Source organism: Dipodomys merriami, unplaced genomic scaffold (genome assembly GCF_024711535.1).
Source record: "Dipodomys merriami isolate MVZ:Mamm:240054 unplaced genomic scaffold, mDipMer1.0.p SCAF_19, whole genome shotgun sequence".
Taxonomy (NCBI): Eukaryota; Metazoa; Chordata; class Mammalia; order Rodentia; family Heteromyidae; genus Dipodomys; species Dipodomys merriami.
Window position 1 is genome coordinate 25,895,528 of NW_027203270.1, and position 22,183 is coordinate 25,917,710.

General features: G+C 43.9%; 1 protein-coding gene and 1 non-coding gene across 4 annotated transcripts; one reads left to right on the forward strand and one right to left on the reverse strand.

Annotated features, from left to right (window-relative positions):
* Nucleotides 1–260: 260 nt before the first annotated feature.
* Retreg3 (reticulophagy regulator family member 3) lies at nt 261–21,156 on the forward strand. 3 transcript variants are annotated; one of them, XM_070027988.1, is made up of 10 exons: nt 528–545; nt 1,855–1,894; nt 9,488–9,594; nt 13,249–13,279; nt 14,185–14,311; nt 15,437–15,521; nt 16,728–16,865; nt 17,821–17,900; nt 18,530–18,662; nt 19,063–21,156. In XM_070027988.1, the coding sequence occupies exons 3-10, from the start codon at nt 9,540–9,542 to the stop codon at nt 19,518–19,520; spliced, it is 1,107 nt and encodes a 368-aa protein (XP_069884089.1). In that variant the 5' UTR covers nt 528–545; nt 1,855–1,894; nt 9,488–9,539; the 3' UTR covers nt 19,521–21,156. The 3 variants fall into 3 exon arrangements, with proteins under 3 accessions (XP_069884088.1, XP_069884089.1, XP_069884090.1); XM_070027987.1 differs by lacking the exon at nt 1,855–1,894 and having other exon boundaries at nt 261–545; XM_070027989.1 differs by lacking the exons at nt 528–545; nt 1,855–1,894 and adding an exon at nt 554–775.
* Nucleotides 7,752–7,858, reverse strand: LOC138831237 (U6 spliceosomal RNA). Its single transcript, XR_011373183.1, has one exon. It is a non-coding gene; the product is annotated as a U6 spliceosomal RNA (small nuclear RNA).
* Nucleotides 21,157–22,183: the final 1,027 nt, after the last annotated feature.

Consider the following 22,183-nt stretch of genomic DNA (forward strand, 5'->3'; position numbering starts at 1 on the left):
CTTCGCTCCAATGAGCTCTGAGTTCTGTTGAGGGCAAGTGCCCTTACTCCTCTGGCTTCAGTTGTGTAGAGCGCGCATGCGCATACCGTTCCGCCGTTCGATTCCTCCGCGCGAAGGGACCCATTTTGACTCAGCCTCCCCGCTAACGAACGAGCCTGTGCGCTTGCGCACACGTTGAGAGGCGGCGTTTCCTCCCCCTCCCCCCCACCCCCACCCCCCCGGCCAGCCGAATCTCGCATCTGCGCAGTTGCTGTTATTTGTGTTCGTCGAGCCGCAGTCCCGGATGTTGTGGCTGCCGGGGGGGAGATGGCGGAGGTTGAGGGGGTAGTTGCGGCCCCAGGGCCAGCTTCGGGGTTGGCTTTCAGGGGCCGCCAAGCTATGTCCGGCTCCTGTGAGCGTGACCAGCAGGTTGAGGCGACGCAGCGGGCCCTGGTGGAGGTGTTGGGGCCCTACGAGCCCCTGCTGAGCCGGGTCCAGGCAGCCCTGGTGTGGGAGCGGCCAGCCAGGAGCGCCCTGTGGTGCCTGGGGCTGAATGCGGCTTTCTGGTGAGAGAACTGGACCCTCTGAAACCCTGCAGGGCGCGAACTCGTCAGGTGTCTCTGGGGTTCTCACCTCTCCGCCTGCCCGGTTTCCTTCTCTACATAGCCTTACCTCCTTCCACCCCATCCCGCCTCCACGCTGCTCTGACATTCCAGCCCTTGCCAGGGCCTTCCAGCTGGCCTCCTTGCTGTACCCGCGCCCGCACTCTCGCCCCGCACATCTGGCGGAGCTTCTGGTAACTTCTGGAGGGGTTCGCAGGGAAAACCAAGATGCCTCTTGTTAGCTTGTGAAAGCTGTTTCCTGTAAGGCCCTTATCTTCTTTTCTCTTTTCTGCCCAAGTGTGGCTGGAAGGCTGCCTTCCAGAGATTTTTAGCAGTGAGAGGTGGAGATGGAAGGTCTTAAAAAATGTATCCATAGCTGTGATAAGAAAACAAGTTGAGGCGGTTAGCATGAATTAGCATCTTGGATAAGTCATGTCTCACTCCGTCCAAGAGTTGAAGTTTAGGCGTCCGTGTGGACCTCCACAGATGAAACTTGGAAGAAAATGCTAAGCCTTTAAAGGAAATAGTGATCGTGAGATCTTACCCTTTCCACAGCCAGTTAAGACTGCAGTGCCTCCCTGTTTCAAGAAATTAGAGAGGCATCCTTAGCCACGGTACATAAACAAGGAAATCGAGGCTATAATAAAATTTTCCAGGATTGGACAAGTGGCACTGTAAATACATTTTAAATGTAAGGGTCATGCTTTGGGGAAATGGGACTGCTGTTCCTCTCCTAAGTTGTCATCTCCTAAAGACAACAGGTCTTCATAGAATCTACCAATCATAGTTGGGGGTTTGTTAATAGGGAAGTAAGTAGATTCAATTCCTAGGGTACTGTGCATGTATGGGAGAGGGGGAGCTTCAGCTAAATGAAATAAGACTACCCTGGATAAAAGTGAATCAACAGTGAGTTTTTTAATTTGTTGTTTTTGCCAAAAATAGCTTCTTAAAATTCTTGGTTTGAAAGTCAAAACATTGCCATTTGGTTGAAAGAAATTTTAGTGCATGGGTATAGAACAATTAATTCGAAGTCCTTTGACTTAGTCCTCTCCTAGTTTGAAGGAGACTCACATTAAAGGTACCATAGCAGTCTGGCATTTCTTGATTCCATTCTTTAGCAAATTAGATGGTAAACTTTTCCTTCTCCCTCTTTCACTACCTCCCTCCCTCTCTTTCCCAGAGCCTTGTGCATGCTAAGCATGTGCTGTATCTTTGAGCTAACCCCAGCCCTCATCACCTGTTGGTAAGGTAATCATTCTTCCTCGACCCCCAGGTATCAACTTCCCTTTCATTGCTGTCAGAAGCCCTTAACTGTAAGTACCTCATTTAGGAGCATTTATCCAGGCAAAACTTCACTTCCCAGAGTGGTGCCCCTAGAAAGAAAGCAACAGGAAACTGCTGGCCCCAACAGTTTTCTGAAGTTTAGTAGTGTGCTGTTTAGTTTTTCTTTTTGTCGGTTGTGGGGCTTGAACTCTGAGCTTGGGCTCTGTCCCTGTGCTCTTCTGCTCAAGGCAAGCGCACCACCGCTTGAGCCAAAGCACTGCTTCTGGTTTTCTAGTAGTTTATTGGAGATAGTCTCACAGACTTTCCTGCCCGGGTTGGGTTTGGACCGTGATCCTCAGATCTCAGCCTTCTGAGTAGCTAGGATTACAGGCGTGAGCCACCAGTGCCTGGCTAGTCTGCTATTTAGAATCTCACTTTTGCACTCTGGATGGCAAAACTTTATTGTACGTGGTCTTTATCTCTGGCATTTTCTGGTAGCATGCCTGCTGTGTATCTAGAACACAGTAACTCTTATTACAGTCCTATCACATTCTAAGAAGGTAGGAAAGAGCAAAAGGAGAGTGTGGCCGGGTGCCGGTGGCACTGTGTCTCAAAGTGGTAGAGCACTAGCCTTGAACAAAAAAGAGCTCAGAGCTGGGCACTGGTGGCTCATGCCTGTAATCCTAGCTACTCAGGAGGCTGAGATCTGAAGATCACAGTTCAAAGCCAGCCCTGGCAGGAAAATCTGTGAAACTTTTATCTCCAATAAACCACCAGAAAACTGTAAGTGGTGCTGTAGCCCAAATGGTAGAGCACTAGCCTTGAGCTGAAGAGCTGAGGGACAGCACTCAGGCCCAGAGTTCAAGCCCCATGACCGACCCAAAAAAAAAAAAGTGTGACTTGAGACAGAAAGAATAGTTGGCTATGCTATTTATGAAAACTTATACCTATGAAGGATACAGATAGGGTTAGGGTCCAAGACACTAGACTATTAGGCATTGGCATTCATAGAATTATGTAGGGGAATGAGCTTCTTTGGAAAGTAGTCTGAAGTTTAAATTGAAAATTAGGCTTTACGTACCAGTAGTGTCTTATTGAGTATTTGGGTATTGACATTTCAGTTTAGAATGTGGATGAGTGTTTAGGTCGTAGACATATTAAATATTTGAAAGGAAAGAGTATGAGTATCATTAAAAGGTCAGAAAAAGCAAATCTAAAATACTTAATCCTTCATCATGTGTTAAGAATCATAGCATATTGTTGAGGTGTTATATGCATTTTGAAGTATTACAAGATTGAATAATAGTAGAAAAGAGTAATCAGAAATCAAGTAGGTAGCTCTTTTAGTTATGGTTAATCTCGATCTGAGGATCACAGTTCCAAGCCATCTGTTCAGAAAAGTCCATGAGACTCTTATCTCCAATTAATGACCAAGAAGCCCAAAAGTATAAATAAGAAAACAAAAAGCCAAAAGTAGAGCTATGGTTCAAATGGTAGAGTGCTAGTCTTAATCACAAAAGCTTGGGAACAGTACCTAGACCCCAGAGTTCAGGCCCCAGGACCAATAAGTAAATAGACAAATAGATCTGTTTACAATTAAATAGATAAATAGACCAATGTAGATAGCTTGTCACCATAGTATTCTTAGACTTTTACTCCCCTACCCCCACCCCCTGGAGGTTCTAACAAAATTATGATGGCCATATCAGAGACCTGGCTTAGATTACCTTTGGTCGCTGACCAGTTATTATCTGTAAGATAATAGTCTTCACTGCTAATAGCTGATATTTTTATTAGCCTCACTTTATCTGTAAATGAGTGCCTTAGGGGAAGAATATGGGAGTCAGCAAGAGTACATCCTGACAGGATCAGAAAAAAACAGATTCCAGTAGCTTTTTGGTTTGTGTCATAGGAGCTAAGAGTGAGGGTAAATGAGCCCTAGAAATGTGAGGGCATTCCAAGCTCCTTCCCACTTCCATGAAGAACACATGGTTCAAGGAGCACTAGATGACTTACTAAGCTGATTCCCATTTAATATTATTCTAGGCCGTCTTTAGGGATATGATTGAGCACAATCCACAAGAGGATTCTTTGTTGAGATCTGTTTTTATAGTCACTAATCTGAATTAATCATGTTATACTGAGTGGGTCATTACAGAATCTGTTTTTTAAAAAAGGTTCCCTTTCCTCCCTAAAACAAAAAAAAGTTGTGTGGGTTTTTTTTGTTTGTTTTTTTTTGGAAATTGATGAAGCAATTCTGACCAAAAGGTTAGAATTTGAAGCCAGGCACCAGTGGCTCAGGCCTGATGACCATGGTTCAAAGCCAGCCCAGACTGGAAAGTACATGAGACATTTATCTCCATTTAACCACCAGGAAACAGGAAGTGGTGCTGTGCTTCAGAGTGGTAAGCACTCTCCTTGAGTGAAAGCTCAGGAACATCTCCCAGCCCTGAGTTCAAGCCCCATGACTTAACCAAAAAAAAAAAAAAAACACCTGGGCGCCGATGGCTCTGAGATCTGAGGATCACAGTTCAAAGCCAGACTGGGCAGGAAAGCCCATGAGACTCTTATCTTCAATAAACTACTAGAAAACCGGAAGTGGCGCTGTGGCTTAAGCGGTAGAGGGCTTGCCTTGAGCTGAAGAACGCAGAGACAGCGCCCAAACCCAGAGTTCATGCCCCACGACCGACCCAAAAAAAAGTTAGAATTTGAGTGAAAAAGTTATACAGGAGTTCTTATTCAGGTGGTAGAATGCTTGCCAAACATCTTCAAGGCCCTCTGTTTAATCCCTAGTACCAAATAATAAATAAATAAACAAAACCCAACAAACAGAAAATAGTTTCCGTAGAGACAATTTGTTTCCTGGGGAAAAAATGTGTACATAAAGTTTAGATGAAATCACTTGAGCCAAATGAGTCTGGTTATAGTCTTTCCAAGCCCCAGGACTAGGGGGAAAAATGTCTAATTTAGATTTTTTTTTTTGTCAGTGCCTGGGCACTGTCCCTCAGCTCTTCAGCTCAAGGCAAGCACTCTACCACTTGAGCCACTTCTAGCTTTTTCTGCTTATGTGATACTGAGGAATTGAACCCAGGGCTTCATGCATGCTAGGCAAGCACTCTACTACTAAGCCACATCCCCGGCCCCTTATTTATATTTTTTTCATGCTAAGTGTGTGATAAGTACCTATCACAGTGCCCAGTTTTACTCATTGAAATGTAGTCTTGTTTTTGCTTGTGCTAGCCTTGAACTTCAGTCCTTATCTCAACCTCCTAAGTAGCTAGGATTACAGGCACTTACCACAGCCCTAGCTTATTCCCCTGTTTTTATCTGTCTTAATTGTGAGGTTGGATGCTTTCTCTCATTTAACATATAGGTAAACCATTAGCAGCTAGTTGGTTCCATTTCTTGTTTTTGTGCAAGCAACAACTATCATTATATGGTATGGGTTGGGTTAATTTTTTTCCTTTTAATTTGCCAGTGACTAGCTCATTAACTACACAGTCACAAGTGCTGTACAATAATGGGCTTACTGTCCCTGTAGGCTGCCATCCTTTGTTCTGAAGTGCCATTGAGATGAGCTTATGCTGTAATGACAAAGGAAGCTAAAAATAATATATTATTTACTAGAAAATAGTAATAGAGTAATATATTTTTGGGTTTTTTTCTTCTTGTGGAACTGAAGGTGGATCCTAGGACCTCATACACATTATACATGTATTATGTATGACTATCACAAACCTTTACCAATAATGTTGATCCAGAAAAGAGGAGGAGAAAGCCTGGTGCCAGTGGCTCACACCTGTAATCCAGCTACTCAGGAGGCTGAGATCTGAGGATCAAGGTTCAAAGCCAGCTGAGGCAGGAAAGTACATGAGACTCATCTCCAACAAACTCAGAAAACTGGAAGTGGCGCTGTGGCTCAAGTGGTAGAGTGCTAACCTTGAGCTGAAGAGCTGAGGGACAGCACAATTCAAGCCTCATGATGGAAAAAAAAGTGCTTATTGATGTAGTATTTCACTTCAAATAGTGTTCTTATCATTCGTCTTTCAAATTTTTTTATTACTGCCTTATATTGTAACTATAATATTTACACTACAGGAGTGCAGTTAATATCAACTTTTTTGTTTTTTTGTGTGTGTTAGTTCTGGGATTGTGCTGAGCACAATCCAGGACCTTATACTACTCTCACTGCTAGCACTCTACCTACCATTTGAGCCATGCCTCCAGAAATTTTTTACTGGCTAATTGGAGATAGGCTGTCACGTACTTTTCTGTCTGGGTTAGCTCTAACTTTAGTCCTCAGGTCTCAGCCCCATGACTAGCTAAGATTCAGGCATGAGCTACCAGTGCTGGCTTATGTCTTATTCTGTTCTATAATTGAGCTGCTTGCTTACCAAAAAGCCTCAGCAAATAGGCACTCAATAAACGTTCAATTAAGATAAGCATGGCTTAGGAGAATGGGAGGTGGAAGCAATTTTTTTCCTACTCCATTTTGTATTCGGTTAAAAAATTATACTCTGGCCAGGTGCCGGTGGCTCACACCTGTAATCCTAACTACTCAGGAGGCTGAGATCTGAGGATCATGATTTGAAGCCATCCTGGCTTAGTCTGTGAGACTCTTTTTGTTGTTGTTGGTCATGGGGCTTGAACTCTGGGCCTGAGAGCTGTCCCTTAGCTCTTCAGCTCAAGGTGAGTGCAGTACTACTTGAGCCACAGTGCCGCTTCCGATTTTCTGGTGGTTTATTGGAGATAGGAGTCGCATGGAGCTGGGTGCTGGTGGCTCATGCCTGTAATCCTAGCTACTCAGGAGGCTGAGATCTGAGGATCGAGGTTCAAAGCCAGCTTGGGCAGGAGAGTCCATGAGACTCTTATCTCCAATAAACCACTCAGAAAACCGGAAATGGTTATAGAGTGCACCTTGAGTTGAAGAGCTAAGGGACAGCATCTAAGCCCAGAGTTCAAGCCCCACAACTGACAAAAAAAAAAGAGAGAGAGAGAGAGAGTCTCATGGACCTCCTTGCACGTGCTGGCATTGAACTGCGATCCTCAGGTCTGTTTCCTGAGTAGCTATGATTACAGGTGTGAGCCACCTGTGCCCAGCTATGTGAGACTCTTATCTCCAATTAAACAGCAAAAGGCCAGAAGTGGAGCTGTGGCTCAAGTGTTAGAGTGCTAGCCTTGAGGAAAAAGGCTCAGGAACAGACCCTAGGCCCTGAGTTCAAGCCCAGGATTGGCACCCTCCACCCCCCCCCAAAAAAAAAAGCAAGCTCTGAGAACAGGAGGTTTTAGGCAGTCTTATTACCTACCTAGCTCTTTGAAGTACTGAGTAAAGTAGTTGCATCACATATATATAGCTAGAGAAACAGCAGTACTAGGGAACAAGAAACTCGGCCTTATTAAGTTTGCTTATTTGTTAGGATAATGCACTGACTTTGGAAAGAGGCTTAATGGCCAGAGGCAGCTCTAGAGGTTTTATTTTTAAGCCGCTTTCATTCTTTAATCTATCGTATAATTGCAGTATATTTTAAGTGATGGGATAGAAAAAGTTGAGATAGGGTTGTCATTGGTGACTAGATTTCTGATTCTCATTTCCTTTCAGACCTTTTTTTGTTGTTGTTGTTGGTTGTGGGGCCTGAACTCTGGGCCTGGGCGCTGTCCCTCAGATCTTCAGCTCAAGGCTAGTGCTCTATAGTACCACTTCCAGCTTTTTATGCTTATGTGGTGCTGAGGAATCGAACCCAGGGCCTCATGGATACAAGGCAAGCACTCAACCATTGAGCCACCTTCCCAGCCCCCAGACCTCATTTTTAATATAATTTTATTTTTATTTTGTAATTCTTAAATGTTAAACTAAGTGATTTGAACAGAGGAACAAAAAAATCACCAAGACAGACTGGCTTTAAGATTGAAAATATGGAATACTTCATGAATTTACATATCGTACTTCTGCTGGGACCATGTTATTCTTCTCTGTATCATTCCAATTTTAGTATATATGCTGCCCCAATGAGCACGTAATATAATTTTTAAAAGGTAACATGCATTGGTGTTTATAGAAATGACTACAAAACATCTGGAAACAAAATTTAAAATTGCTTTACCATTTCCTGTGTATGTGTCTAACTTCATATATAGACATAGATATAGATATAGAAATATATCCAGAAAAAGCTTTTTCTTTGTTTTGTTGTTATTCTGGGAATTGGAACTAGGGTCACAAGTCTTTAATCTTTTATGTATGATAGGAATTATAGTTAATTTTTTTTTGGGGGGGAGGGGTAGTCATGGGGGCTGAACTCTGGGCCTGGGCGCTGTCCCTCAGCTCAAGGCTAGCACCCTACTACTTGAGCCACAGTGCTACTTCCAGCTTTTTCCTGCTTATGTGGTGCTAAGGAATCAAACTCAGGGCCTCATGCATGCTAGGCAAGCACTGTACCACTGAGCCAGCTTCCCAGCCCCTGATAGGAATTATACTATGAGAATTGTTCTGTGATTTTGACAAGTCGTTAGGCCATGTTGTTGAACTGTGATCATTCCAGAGTTATTACCTATATCCAATCCTTACTTTTACCCCTTTAGTCAGTTGCTATGACAATACCTAATAACAATACAGCATTATAAATATGAATATAGCTGGGTGCTAGTGGCTCATGCATGCCTGTAATCCTACTCAGGAGGCTGAGGTCGGGTGATGGCGGTTCAAAACCAGCCTGGGCAGGAAAGTCTGTGAGACTCTTTATCTCCAATTAACCACCAGAAAACCAGAAATGGACCTGTGGCTCCAAGTGGTAGAGCACTGGCCTTGAGATGAAGAGTTTTGGGACAGTGCCAAGGCCCAGAGTTCAAGACCCACAACAAACAATAAATAAATACGTAATAGAATTACAGGCTAAGCATATATTATGTACTTATTATTTTCTTGGCTTTTTTGGCCACAGTGATTTAAGTGTGTTATTAAGAATGGTGGCTCACCATGATCCTCAGATCTCAGCCTCTTACGTAGCTAGGATTACAGTCAGGAGCTACCGGCACCCGTCTGCATGTTTTTAAGTATATCTCTGTCAGTGTGTTCCCCTATAATGAATGGGACCTAATTTTTTTTTTTTTTGGGTCCAGTCGTGGGGCTTGAACTCTGGGCCTGGGCGCTGTCCCTCAGCTCTTCAGCTCAAGGCGAGCGCTCTACCACTTGAGCCACAGCGCTACTTCCGGCTTTTTTCTTTTTGCTTATGTGGTGCTGAGGAATCGAACCCAGGGCCTCAGGCATGCAAGGCAAGCGCTCTACCACTGAGCCACCTTCCCAGCCCAATGGGACCTAATTTGACAGATGATAGATGTTTGCTTTCATCATAACAATTTATCAAGGGTTAATGTCTCTAAAATTCTTAGAATCACAGACTGGAAAGTTGAAAGGGATTTTGAGAGATTAATTAGGCCTCTGCCTTTACAGAAGCAAATTATTATCTCTGTTCATAGGTAAAATAGTTAAGACACAAAAGTATCAATTATTTACCCAAGGTGTACAACTAGTCAGTGTTAGAACATATAAAATTTTTGTTTGTGTACTCCAGTAGCAATAATGTACATGTAGTGTTTTTGAAATTAGCTTAATTTCTTAATGACTTCTTGTTTCTCCTTCTCTGTAGGTTTTTTGCACTGACATCCCTTCGTCTTGTGTTTTTACTTTCATTTGGCTTGATGATCATTGTCTGTATTGATCAATGGAAGAATAAAATTTGGCCTGAGCTGAAAGGTAAGTTCAATAGCATTTAGAACAGTCTAGATTAGAAATTTAATTTTTGCCTTTAGTTTTGTTTTGTTTCAGTTTTTGAGATGTGGAGCTTGAGACATACTATCTTTTGAAATCTAAATTATTTGCTTTTAAGAGACACTTGAAAGGCTTGTGCCCATCTGTGAGTCAGTAGTAAGCTTTGCCTTTCCCATCTTAGCAAATCTATAGCTATATTCCTGGGGAGTAAGTAGTTCTTTTTTTTTTTTTTTTTTTTTTGTCGGTTGTGGGGCTTGAACTCTGGGCTTGAGCCTATCCCTGAACTCTTCAGCTCGAGGTGAGTGCTCTTCCGCTTGAGCTACAGCGCCACTTCCGGTTTTCTAGTGGTTTATTGGAGATAAGGTCTCACAGACTTTCCTGACTGGGCTGGCTTTGAACCGTGATCCTCAGATCTCAGCCTCTTGAGTAGCTAGGATTATAGGCGTGAGCCACCGGTGCCCGGTATAAGTAGTTCTTAAGAGTTTTTTTTTCCCAGGTGTGGGGCTTGAACTCAAGGTCTGGGCACTGTCCCCTGAGCCTCTTTGGGTTCAAGGCTAGCCATCTACCACTTGAGCCACAGTGCCACTTTTGGTTTTTGAGAGTTAATTGGAGATAAAGAGTCTCATGGGAGCCGGGCGCTGGTGGCTCACGCCTGTAATCCTAGCTACTCAGGAGGCTGAGATCTGAGGATCTCGGTTCAAAGCCAGCCCGGGCAGGAGAGACTGTGAGACTCCTATCTCCAATAAACCACCAGAAAACCAGAAGTGGCGCTGTAGCTCAAGTGGTAGAGCGCTTGCCTTGAGCTGAGGGACAGTGCCCAGGCCCAGAGTTCAAGCCCCACGGCCGACCAAAAAAAAAAAAAAAAAAGTCTCATGGGGACTTTTCTGCCCAGGCTGGCTTCGAACCACAATACTCAGAAATCAGCCTCTTGAGTAACTAGAATTACAGGTATGAGCCCACTGGCACACACTAGCTTATGAATTTTTTTTTTCTTTTTGCCAGTCCTGGGGCTTGAACTCAGGTCCTGGGCACTGTCCCTGAGCTGCTGTTGCTCAAGGCTGGCATTCTACAACTTGAGCCACAGTGCCATTTCCAGCTTTTTCTTTATATGGTACTGAGGATTCGACCCCAGGGCTTTATGCATGCTAGTCAAGCACTCTTACCACTAAGCCACATTTCCAGCCCCAGTTTAAGAATTTTTTTTTTTTTTTTTTTTTGTAGGTAGTGGGGCTTGAACCTCTGGGCTTGGGCGCTGTCCCTGCACACTTCAGCTCAAGGCAAGTGCTCTACCGCTTGAGCCACAGCGCCACTTCCAGTTTTCTGGTGGTTTATTGGAGATGAGTCTCATGAATTTTCCTGTGGGCTGGCTTTGAACTGTGATCCTCGGATCTCAGCCTCCTGAGTAGCTAGGATTACAGGTGTGAGCCACCAAGCGCCCAGCCCAGTTTAACAATTTTTAAAAATAAATATCTTTAGCTAGGCACCTGTAATCTTAACCACTCGGGAGGCTAGCTTGAACAGACAAATCTTTGAGACTGTTCTTCCATTTAACCAGCAAAAAGCCAGACGTAGAGGCATTGCTGTACTGGTAGAGTTCCAGCCATGAGTAGAAAAGGCTGAGTAAGAGCATGAGGCCTGTGTTCAAACCCCAAAGCAAAATCCTTACTGGGTTATGTATCTTTACTGAGGGAACATCAACTTACTTCCCTAGGATTTCTTTTAAATCATTTATTTGTAATGTGCTAAGTGAAGCATTATGATTTATGGAAAGTAATCTAAAACAGGGTACTTATTTTGGTTTTGTGGTTTGAGGTCTTAGTTTAGGGCCTTTGCCCTCTTTTATCTTACTTTCCTGAGTGCTGCTCTACCACTTGAGCCACATCTCAAGCCCTGAGACAAGGTACTTTTCAAAGATTTTTTTCTTTAGCATAAGAAAAATTAATGACATAGAATAATACCAGAGATAACATAGTTTAGTTTGAATTATATATTCATTATTTTAGTCCTTAACTCAAGCCTAGAATGGAGAAAAATGAAAAACATTTGGAAATTGGAAAGAAAACTATTTCTAGATAGGCCAATAGCTTGATTAGTTTAAGGAACAAGCTGCAAAGCTTCTTCTGAGAACAGAGAATTGAGAATTTGGGTAAAAATGAAAAATTATTCAAGGTAGTACTAAGAAATAAAACTGTAGCCCAGCGCTGGTGGCTCACATCTGTAATGCTAGCTACTCAGGAGACTGGGTGAGATCTGAGGATCATGGTGTGAAGCCAGCCCAGGCAGGAAAGTCTGTGAAACTCTTATCTCCAATTAACCACCAAAAAGATCAAACTGGAGCTGTGGCTCAAGTGATAGAGCACTAGCCTTGAGCAAAGAAGCTCAAGGACAATGCTTAGGCCTTGAGTTAAACCCCAGCAATGACACAAAACAAACAAAAACCATCTCAAAGGTTATTGCCATTAGATTTTTTTTTAACCTTAAGATACAAATCTTTTATTAGTAAAGAAAAGGCATTAGTGATCATAAAGCCATTAGATTTTATAAGGCCTATAAGTTAGGCCTAGAAAAAAAAAATTATAAGTTGGATGGTCTTAAGAGCAAGGGACAAAAAATAACTTTGGGATTTTAAGAATGTTGAGTAGAGAAGTAGAGGTATGGCTCAAGTGGGTAGAGTGCCAGCCTTGAGCAAAAAACTAAGGAAGAGTGCACAGGCCCTGAGTTCAAGCCACAGTACCAACACCAAAGAGTGGAGAGTGGGAGAATGATATACAATTAGAAGATAAAGGCAAAGCCAAAGAAGTTGGTTCATGTAAGGGGGTATAAATGAGAAAAGTTGATGTGTGTTGTGTTGGCAGGTTGTGAAGCCAGAGCATAGCTTCTGGTGGTGCTGGTGGTCCTGGTGGTCCTGGGGGCTGATCTCTGGACCTGGGCACTGTCCCTCAGCTCTTCAGCTCAAGGCTAGTGCTCTACCACTTGAGCCACAATGCCACTTCCGGCTTTTTCTGCTTATGTGGTGCTGAGGAATGGAACCCAGGGCCTCATGCATATAAGGCAAGCATTCTACCACTGAGCCACCTTCCCAGCTCCCAAAGTATATAGCTTTTAAATAGGTTATTCTCCTTTTTTATAGAAACTTCAAGGAATCATGTAGTTCCTCTGCTTGTCATAGCTGGTGAATGTCAAAAGACTAAATAATTCGGATCAAAGGATGTCTCTTTAAAGAAAATAGGTAGATTTTTTAGGGTTGGAGTAGTTGCAACATGTTCCAGTACTTTGATAGACACTGATATTTATGAGTAGCCCAGACACATTCAAGGGATGGGACCATTTTTCTTGTATACTTTGGCTTTCCACTGAAGTAATTAAAGGGCTCTATTGGTCTGTTTGTACCCTTTGCCTTTTCCTTAAAAAATGAGTGGGCATAAGCCATCATTCTCTTGTTTGAACAAGCATAAGTCATTATTTCCTTGTCTGTTAGCTCCCTAACTCTGGCATTTATAACATGATGTCTCTTTTTTATTGGATATTATTTTCTTTTTCTCAAACCTATTAACACTTGAGTTGTCAGACCAAAAGCCTAACATTTTCATGATGAGTTTTCCCTACCAACTAATGCTGGTGTTTGTTTTAATATTGTAGTGCCAAGACCCGACGCATTAGACAATGAGAGGTATGGAACCTGATTAAATCCCTTTTTGTTGCTCGGATTCTTTTTGTAATATTCTGATTATATGTTGTTAAGCCCATGTTCTGGACACACAGTGGACACTGGCCCAAATCCTAAAGTTTAGGCGGTAATATTTTGAGATAGTCCATGTCTCTTCTAAAAAGAGAACTTGTAGGAAAAAAGAGAGCTTTATTGGTAGAAAAAAAACAAAAGCAAAAAACATTACAATGCCTCATAACCTAACACAACAGGGAAATAGCTATATTCAGCCCCAGTGTGAAAACTTATAGCTAATTTGATTTGTATCCTGGCTTTAAACCAGGTCTAATGTTTTCTGTGACCTGTGGCTATTTAAAGTCCTCGGTCAGAAAACATTCTGGTTTCTGGCCAGTGAGCCATTGCCAAAGATTCCTCTTAACGTCTTACAGCTCCTTTCTCAGTTCATCCACTCCATATGTCTGAGCCAAGAATTTTCTCTTGTTATGGTCTAGTTTGACTTTGTTTTATTTATTGTCTCTCTGAGCACATTCACCATTACCTTCCCTCAGCAGCAGTGTTGTCAGACTCTGCTTTTTACTTGTATCCCTGAATTGCAGTCACAGTGAACTGTAATGGTCTCAGTATGGGAAAGGAAATATTTTTAAACACAAAGGGCCTTGGAACTGGTGGCAGGTATACACATGTGGATTGGGCCAATTGCTCATAGGGTGGAGTTGTCAGAACAAGTTTGCCCTCCTAGTTCCTAATTCAAGTTTCAACCTGAAGAAAGTCATACTTCACCTCCACAGCACCTGGGACTAGCCACTCCCAGCTTCTATTTAAACCCAGAAGTAATGGCTTACCTGCACTGCAAGATGGGGGGACCCTCAACACCCTCTTTTCACAGCTTGCCCTTCTCTCTCCCTTAGCTGGGGCTTTGTTCACCCGCGATTGCTCAGCGTGCCTGAGCTCTGCCATCATGCAGCTGAAGTCTGGGTTAGTGGGACCATTTTCATAAGGAATCTTTTGCTTTTCAAAAAGCAAAACCCAGGCAAGGTAAGACTTCCATTTTTCACTTTCATACCTGGCCTCAGTTCAGTTCATGCTGAAAATTGAAATAGCTCCTTTTCTGTGTAGGGCTCATTCTAAAAAGGAAAGGAAGCTGGGCACTGGTGGCTCACACCTGTAACCCTAGCTTCTCAGGAGGCTGAGGTCTGAAGCTAGTGGTTCAAAGTCACTTGTTTTGATATTTTAGTGCCAAGTCAAGCCCCATGACTAGCCAAAGAAAGAAAGAAAAGGCTGGGCTGGGAAGGTGGCTCAGTGGTAGAGCCCTTGCCTTGCATGCATGAGGTCCTGGGTTTGATTCCTCAGCACCACATAAGCAAAAAAAAAAAAAAAGCTGGAAGTGGTGCTGTGGCTCAAGTGGTAGAGCGCTAGCCTTGAGCTGAAGAGCTGAGGGACAGCACCCCGGCCCAGAGTTCAGGCCCCACGACTGGACCCCCCAAAAAAAAAAAAAAAAGAAAGAAAAGGCTAACATTTGTAGGATAGACAGAGGCTTCTGATTGGCCTTTAGGATTAAGGCAAGAGCTTGATGACTCCTTGTTGGTGTGTTTGGCTTGTCACTTGGAGTAGACCATTTTCTTTTTCTTTTTTTCTCCCTCCTTCCCTATCTTCTGGTGCCAAGGATTGTACTCAGGGTCTTACACATGCTAGGCAAACCTTCTACCACTGAGGTACATCCCTAGTCCCATAAAATAGGCCATTTTCTTGCCCTAAGGTGAGAAAGCAAGCTTGCTGCATGTATTGTATGTCATATTAAAAATGTGTAGGTTGTAGAGCTTTTGTTGTCTTGTTTACCTATTTTGACTTAAAAAAAAACCCACCAACAACACTTGTTTTCAGAGAAAATGTTTGGTTAAGCCTTATTCATACCAATTTTGTGACATGAAAGGTATAGCTATATGGGGTTGCCACATGAATGGAGTTTGAGTACAAGGGAACATCCACTTTTTTCCCAAACAGAATAGCCATTGGACAGAAGAGTAGCTACATCTGTCATCTGATATGTCTATGCTTGACTTATAGATCCTAAAGATATTTCAGTCACTTCTCTACCATTAATCCCCCATTCTCACTCCTTGCCATGTGGCAGAAACTTAATATGGCTTCTTGACTCTCCAGTTCTGCTTGCTGAGCTGTGGGATTCTGACCTTTTTGGCTGTCTTGGGCCGCTACATCCCTGGACTCCTGCTGTCCTATTTGATTCGTAAGTAAGGTTTGTGCCTCCCATTAGGAGCTACTCTTGTTCATAGCTTTTCTAATTACAGCTAACCCTGGATCTACGGAGAGAATGCCTATATCTAAGGTCACCAGAAAGTGACCTTTTCATAGTTTCATGACCAGTTTAGTGTTAAGAAAAATGTCTTAAGCTGGGCACCAGTGGCTCACGCCTGTAATGCTAGCTACTCGGGAGGCTGAGATCTGAGGATAACAGTTCTAAGTCAGCCCAAGCAGGAAAGTCGGTTTCTTTCGTTGGTGGTGGTGGTCATGGGGCTTGAACTCAGCCTGGGCGCTGTCCCTCAGCTCTTCAGCTCAAGGTGAGTATTCTACCACTTGAGCCACAGCACCACTTCTGGACTTTCCTGTCTAGGGTAGCTTTAAACTGCGATCCTCAGATCTCAGCATCCTGAGTAGCTAAGATTACCGATGTGAGCCATGGCACCCAGCTGAAAGTCCGTTTCTTATCTGCAATTAGCCACCAAAAAAACTGGAAGTGGTAGAGCACTAGCCTTGAGCTTCAGAGCTCAGGGACAGTGCCCAGGTCCAGAGTTCAAGCCCCAGACAAGAAAAAAGAAAAATGTCTTCTTTGTTGTAGCAGATTCCATTGAAGTACATCCTTACCTAAAATCCATCTCTTACCAGGTTTTGGAAATTTACGAGAGCCCACTAACAAAATACTATTCCCAAATATGAAGGACTGCTTATGTTTAAGGAGGGAATTTTTAGAACATTAATTCTTAGAGGTTTTTCTGTTAGATTCTTTTTGCCTTGGAGGACTTTTTACTCCCCTGGAACATAAGTTTATAAATTCAGTTACTTGATGTTGGCATGTACTCTGGGGCTGGATCAACTGAATTGTTCTGGCTATGACTGTCATATATCAGACCCTCATATGATTGGTTGTATAGTAGAGGTGTTGTTTAATGACTCAGTGATACTCACAGCCAATCTTCACATTGTCTGGTTCTGCCCTGGGTTATCAGTAGCATATATGCTATGTATAGAGTAGGCCCTATGGCCTACAGAAGTCTCTGCCTTTAAAAGTCCTCTTTAGGGAGACTGGTATAGATAACCAGTAGAATTAAGCAGAACTATTGCATACTAAATGCATGTGTAAGCCTCAAGGACACACTATCAGAGGGATGTTCAACCCCTTCTCCATTTAGCCGCCTCCTCCCATTTCTTTTCTTAGTTGTCACTGTCATGATATGGCCCCTTGCTGTGTACCACCGACTGTGGGATCGAGCCTATGTGCGGCTAAAGCCAGCTCTCCAGCGGCTAGACTTCAGTGTCCATGGCTACATGATGTCCAAGCAGAGAGAGAGACAACGTAAGTGTCATGGGAAGCTTCCTTCAGTCTAGAGCAACACATGCAGGCTTACCAGGTTTTCTCATTGGAATCCCAAACCCTCCCATTTTAAACACACACACACACACACACACACACACACACACACACACACACACACACACACACACACACACACACACACACACACACACACACACACACACACACACACACACACACACACACACACACACACACACACACACACACACACACACACACACACACACACACACACACACACACACACACACACACACACACACCCTCCTAAACTGAATAAAAGGCAGATATTGAAAACACTCATAGTATTACCTGCTGTTTATGAAGTATTTCCTTAACTTTTCTGAATACATCATGTAATCTTTATAACAACCTTGAGAAGTGGGTAATTTTATTCTCTTTTTCCAGTCTAGCTCAAAAACTGCTCTACAGATGCCAGAAGTGTACTAGCCTAAGATCTACCTAACCCATTGGTGATAGTGTACCATTTTCCCCTCTGTTTGGGTCTTACCAGTTGGGTTTTATTTCCTGATCTTCAAAGAAGCCCACATGTGATTATCAAGGCCCAAGTTCTCCTAGGCCAGCTAGTTGAAAAGTATCAGTACTCAAAAGCCTAATTTAATAAAAGTGAACTCTCCTTTAGGATCCTCTGTGATAGATGCTATCATAATCATTTACTACCTTGCCATTGGGTCTGCACCTAGCAGGAGGGGTGTTAGAAGAGTGATGTTCTAGAAGTCTTACTCTACCAACTCACCTTGTCATGTAGGCTCAGCAGCCTTATCTTCATGCATTGTTAAAGAGGCTTATAGCTATATTTCAAGGGACTCTTATGATCTAATTTGGAGAAGGCATAAATGTCTCCTCCAAAGGCAAGGCTGTATATGATTCCTCAAGGGAAGGCCTCAAGCTTTTTGCTCTTTCCATACAGTGCGCCGCAGAGCTCTACACCCAGAACGTACTGCGGATAACAGTGACAGTGAAGAAGAGCTTGCTGCCTTCTGTCCTCAGGTATCTTCAGTGTGGGAGCTGCTTCACTGGCCAATTTTCCTTAACTCTCTTTTATCCATCAGGCAGCTCACATTTAGGCAGTAACCATGATAAGTTAAAGTTATGGGTTCTCCATGGCCCTAGATTCCTCTTGCCTCCCCACGGTAGAGACAGCAGGAGAGAAGCTAGTATTACATTAGGCCTTTGAACCTAGATCTCAATTTGAGCCTGGTGACCAATAACTCTCTTCCATGTTTCTTCTTACTCTACCATTATGGAAGAACTTCTAGAGCTAGCCTAATCAATCTTGTATTGTAAGCAGACCTGCCCACACTTAGGTCTGGGAAGCAACTATATCCTGCCCACCTGTGAAAAATAATCTCAGTTACTTGCTTAAGAGTAAGTAGCTAAGTAATGCCCCAGATTGCTTTTCTTCCTATGCTTAAGGTTGTGTTTTCTTTGGGGGAGCAGCCTAAAAGGAGTCAAGATTTTGAGTAAAGTCCCCATCTGTCTCCTATCACTGGTTGTATTGATGTCCTTATATTAGTAGTCTCTAGGGCCAGCTAATTAGTGAAGCCTAGGACTGGGGACTGCTCTTGATAACTAATGGTATCACCTCCTCAGCATTCTTGGTCTTTTCTTTTCCTAAGCTGGATGATTCTACAGTTGCCAGGGAATTGGCTATCACAGACTCGGAGCACTCAGATGCTGAAGTCTCCTGTACAGACAATGGCACATTCAATCTTTCAAGGGGCCAGACACCTTTAACAGAAGGCTCTGAAGGTAAGAAGAACCTTTGACCTGGTAATGACTTTCCTCTCAGCTTCCCTGGACAGAGGAAATACTGGTGCCTACTTCTCTCCTGTGCTCTGAACTGTGGATCAGGTAGCTTAGCACCCTGTGTGTGTGTAGCTACAGCCAGGATAGTTCTGCTCTTCTTAAAGCCCTCAGTCTTTTAGTAGCCTCAGCCTCTAGTCTCATGGACATTCTAGAGGAAGGAAGGGAAAATCTGGCCAGTGGTGATCTACTCAGAGATGGGAAAAGCTAATCAGTCCTCAGATCTTACTTCCTACTGAGAAATCCGGGGCAGAAAAATCTGGTTATATGGTATTGGCTTTTTATGAGTCCCAGGGTACTGGAGGATGTGGTGGCTACCCATGTTTCACATGCTCTGTGTTCTCAGATTTAGATGGCCACAGTGATCCAGAGGAATCATTTGCCAGAGACCTTCCAGACTTCCCTTCCATTAATGTGGATCCTGCTGGCCTGGATGATGAAGACGATACTAGCATTGGGATGCCCAGCTTGATGTACCGGTCCCCACAAGGAACTGAGATTACCCATGCTCCCCCTTCCAGCCAGGGGGAGGCTGCACTGCCAGAGCTTCTGCTTGGTTCCCTTCCTGTAGGATCCAACCTTACCAGCAACCTTGCCAGCCTGGTCTCGCAGGGCATGATCCAGCTGGCCTTGTCAGGGGCCTCCCAGACAGGCCCTTCTGGCCCACCTCCTCGGAGAGCAACAAGAGGTTTTCTCCGGTCTCCTAGTTCAGACCTGGACACTGATGCTGAAGGAGATGACTTTGAACTTCTGGACCAGTCAGAGCTGAATCAGCTGGATCCTTCGAATTCCAGGAGCCACTAAGAATACAAGAGACTCCTTTTTGGGAATCACTGCGGTTTAGGATTTTTTTTTCCTCATTCCATTTAAGGTGATAGGAGAAGGGAAGAACCCAGGCAGGTCCCATCCCCTCGATTATCTTTGTATGCTGGGTGGCCTGGCTGCTGTTCAGAGGCCTATTTAAAGGATACTCATTTCCCTGCTGCCAGCTGGACATCCATTTCTGTGCTTAGTCACTGAGATGAGAATGTGCTTCCCCAAGGGAGGCTTCTACCAAGATGGTACTTTGAGGAACAAAGTTGTCAGGGATATTCTTTCCCCTTTGAGGAAGTGCTGCTGTTTGCTTTTAGGTCTGGGTGCTCAGGGCCCTCACTGACAAAAGAGCCCACCCTTTATTTCCTCTATCTCCCTGGAACCCCCAAAGTCAGGCAGCAGCTGGAAGAGTTGTCATCTTTTGTTAAATCATGACTTTTTTTTTTTTTAAGCAAGCTTGTCCTTTGGCTCTTCAAAGCAAGCCTGCTTCCCTTTTTCCAGCCCATCTTCTTGTTAACTGACCCCCAGTGCTCCAAAATATTTGTGAAATGTTAAGAAATGTGAATATAATGCAGGGATGGGCCATTCTTATACATCACCTCGGGCCATAGGGGTCAGATAGCTGTTGGTAGGGTTAGTGAGTACCTCTTTATCTTGAGATCTCACTGAATCTTTTGGAGTTGTGTGATTGCCTTTGGTGCTGCTAACCCTTAGCTCCATTTGCATTGGCCTGAGCAGTAAGCAAAGCAATACCACAGCCATTTTTATGTTCCTATTCCTTCCCTGTTCCTTTGGAAAAGCAATAATTCCATGGGTGGGTGGAGGGGTCCGAAGTAGCACTTTATAAATGGCTTTGTGGCATTCTTCCCAGGAGCCTCAAACTCTTTTGCACCAACTATTCTTACCAGCTTCTTTATTTTCAACTGCTCCCCTACTTGGTTAAGGCTACCTTTAAAGATGAGCCCAGTTAGCAAGAATGTGTCTGCAGAGACCCTTCTGGGTGGTATGTGCTCTGCAGACTCTAGTAAAATCATGCAAAGAACCCAAAATGGTCATTAGTTCTAAACCTGTCCAGCCTACTGCCTCACTTTGCCTCCCTAATCAGAGCTCAAGCCAAACTCTTCTATCCTCTTTCCTTCTTGCATTACCCTTTGCTGATCCTCAGGGACCACTCCCCCAACACTACCCCCATACATGAATGAGGGATGTTGGACAGAGCCTATTTTCATGTGCTACAGGTGAGGGGAGGGGTGCTGTTTGCTCTTGGTTGATAGACAAGCTAGAGACTAGGGAGTGAAAATAGTTAATAGTGAGAAAGATCTGGGTTCCTGTTTCACAGTCATTTATCCTGTTAGAAGATTAGAGGTAATGGCATCTCCCCACTTTAGGGTTCTCAGACTTTGACATCTCCCCAGAGCACAGATGTCTTACAGATTTGCTCTAATATGGGAGGGGGAAGGGAAAGGAGTGGGATTTTGTGTGTTTGCATGAGTGTGTGTAGCTTTAGGCCTTGGGAGTTGGCAAGAGGGAGGGAAGGAAGTTGAGCAAAATCTTTGGTTTTTCTTGTACCTGGGGGATCCTGCTCTAAATCTCTTTAATCCTCCACTGTGAATTTGGGGGTGGGCCAAGTGGGTGGGTGGGTGCTGGGAATAAATCTTGTAATGACAACAATCTTTAGGAGGCTGGTACTTTTTTTTTTGCTGGTTCTGGGGCTTGAACTCCGGGCCTGGGTACTGTCCCTGAGTTTCTTTTGCACAAAGCTAGTACTCTACTACTGAGCCACAGCTCTACTTCTGGGTTTTTGGGGTAGTTTATTGGAGATAGGAGTCTCACAGCTTTTCCTGCTAGGGCTGGCTTTGAAACTCTTCTCAGCCTCCTGAATAGAAAGGATTACATTCATGAGTCACCGGCACCTGGCTTGAGAATCTGATATTGAATGGTGACCTCCTAGGTACATCTCAACCAGCTCAACCAGCGTAATGATTAATCTGAGGATGTGACAGCCTCAGAAAAGGAAAGCTAAGTGTTATGGGCCTACTTCCCAATCCTGCTTTGTGACAGAACAACCACAATGAGGCCACTTGTAGAGTCGAAACATGAGTGTAACTGGCACTCTTGGCCGGGATTTAGTTTGCATTTCCTTTCTAATTCTTAATATTGTCCCCTAAACATGAGACAAGCATGTTTCAAGAGCTAATTAGGTTTTAAGTAGCACATAGTTTTTAAGTAGTATTGTGCTCTTCCTCTTTGGTCTTCAACTGACCTCCGAAACTAGAAATACTATTTCAGATTCTGTCCCACTGGCCACTGTGGTCAGGGATGGAAAGCACCTGCCAGGTGTGGCTTGAGATTGCCTTCGCCAAAGGGAGACTGCGGCTCTGCCCTTCCACGCCCAAGTATCGAGCGCCTCCTGGGTGCGAAGCCTGGTAGTGGGCAAATGAGTGTGGCGTTGAAGCTTACACAATCACCCTCCTTACCCATTGGTCCGGTTTTACAAATGGAAAAACAAAAAACGGGGAGAGATGGGCGCCGGTGGCTCAGGCATGTCATCCCAACAAGTCAGGAGTCGGAGATCGGAGAACCGCGGTTCGATCCCAGCCCAGACAGAAGAACCCGTGAGTCTCCCCAGCCAACCTATAGAACCCCTAGAGATG

Bases quoted from the DNA above. Each gene is read 5' to 3' on its own strand.
- Retreg3 (XM_070027987.1), top strand. From the start codon at position 307: ATGGCGGAGGTTGAGGGGGTAGTTGCGGCCCCAGGGCCAGCTTCGGGG. The intron at 14,312-15,436 runs GTAAGACTTCCA...TTGACTCTCCAG, and splicing joins AAAAGCAAAACCCAGGCAAG to TTCTGCTTGCTGAGCTGTGG. The intron at 16,866-17,820 runs GTAAGTGTCATG...CTTTCCATACAG, and splicing joins CAAGCAGAGAGAGAGACAAC to TGCGCCGCAGAGCTCTACAC.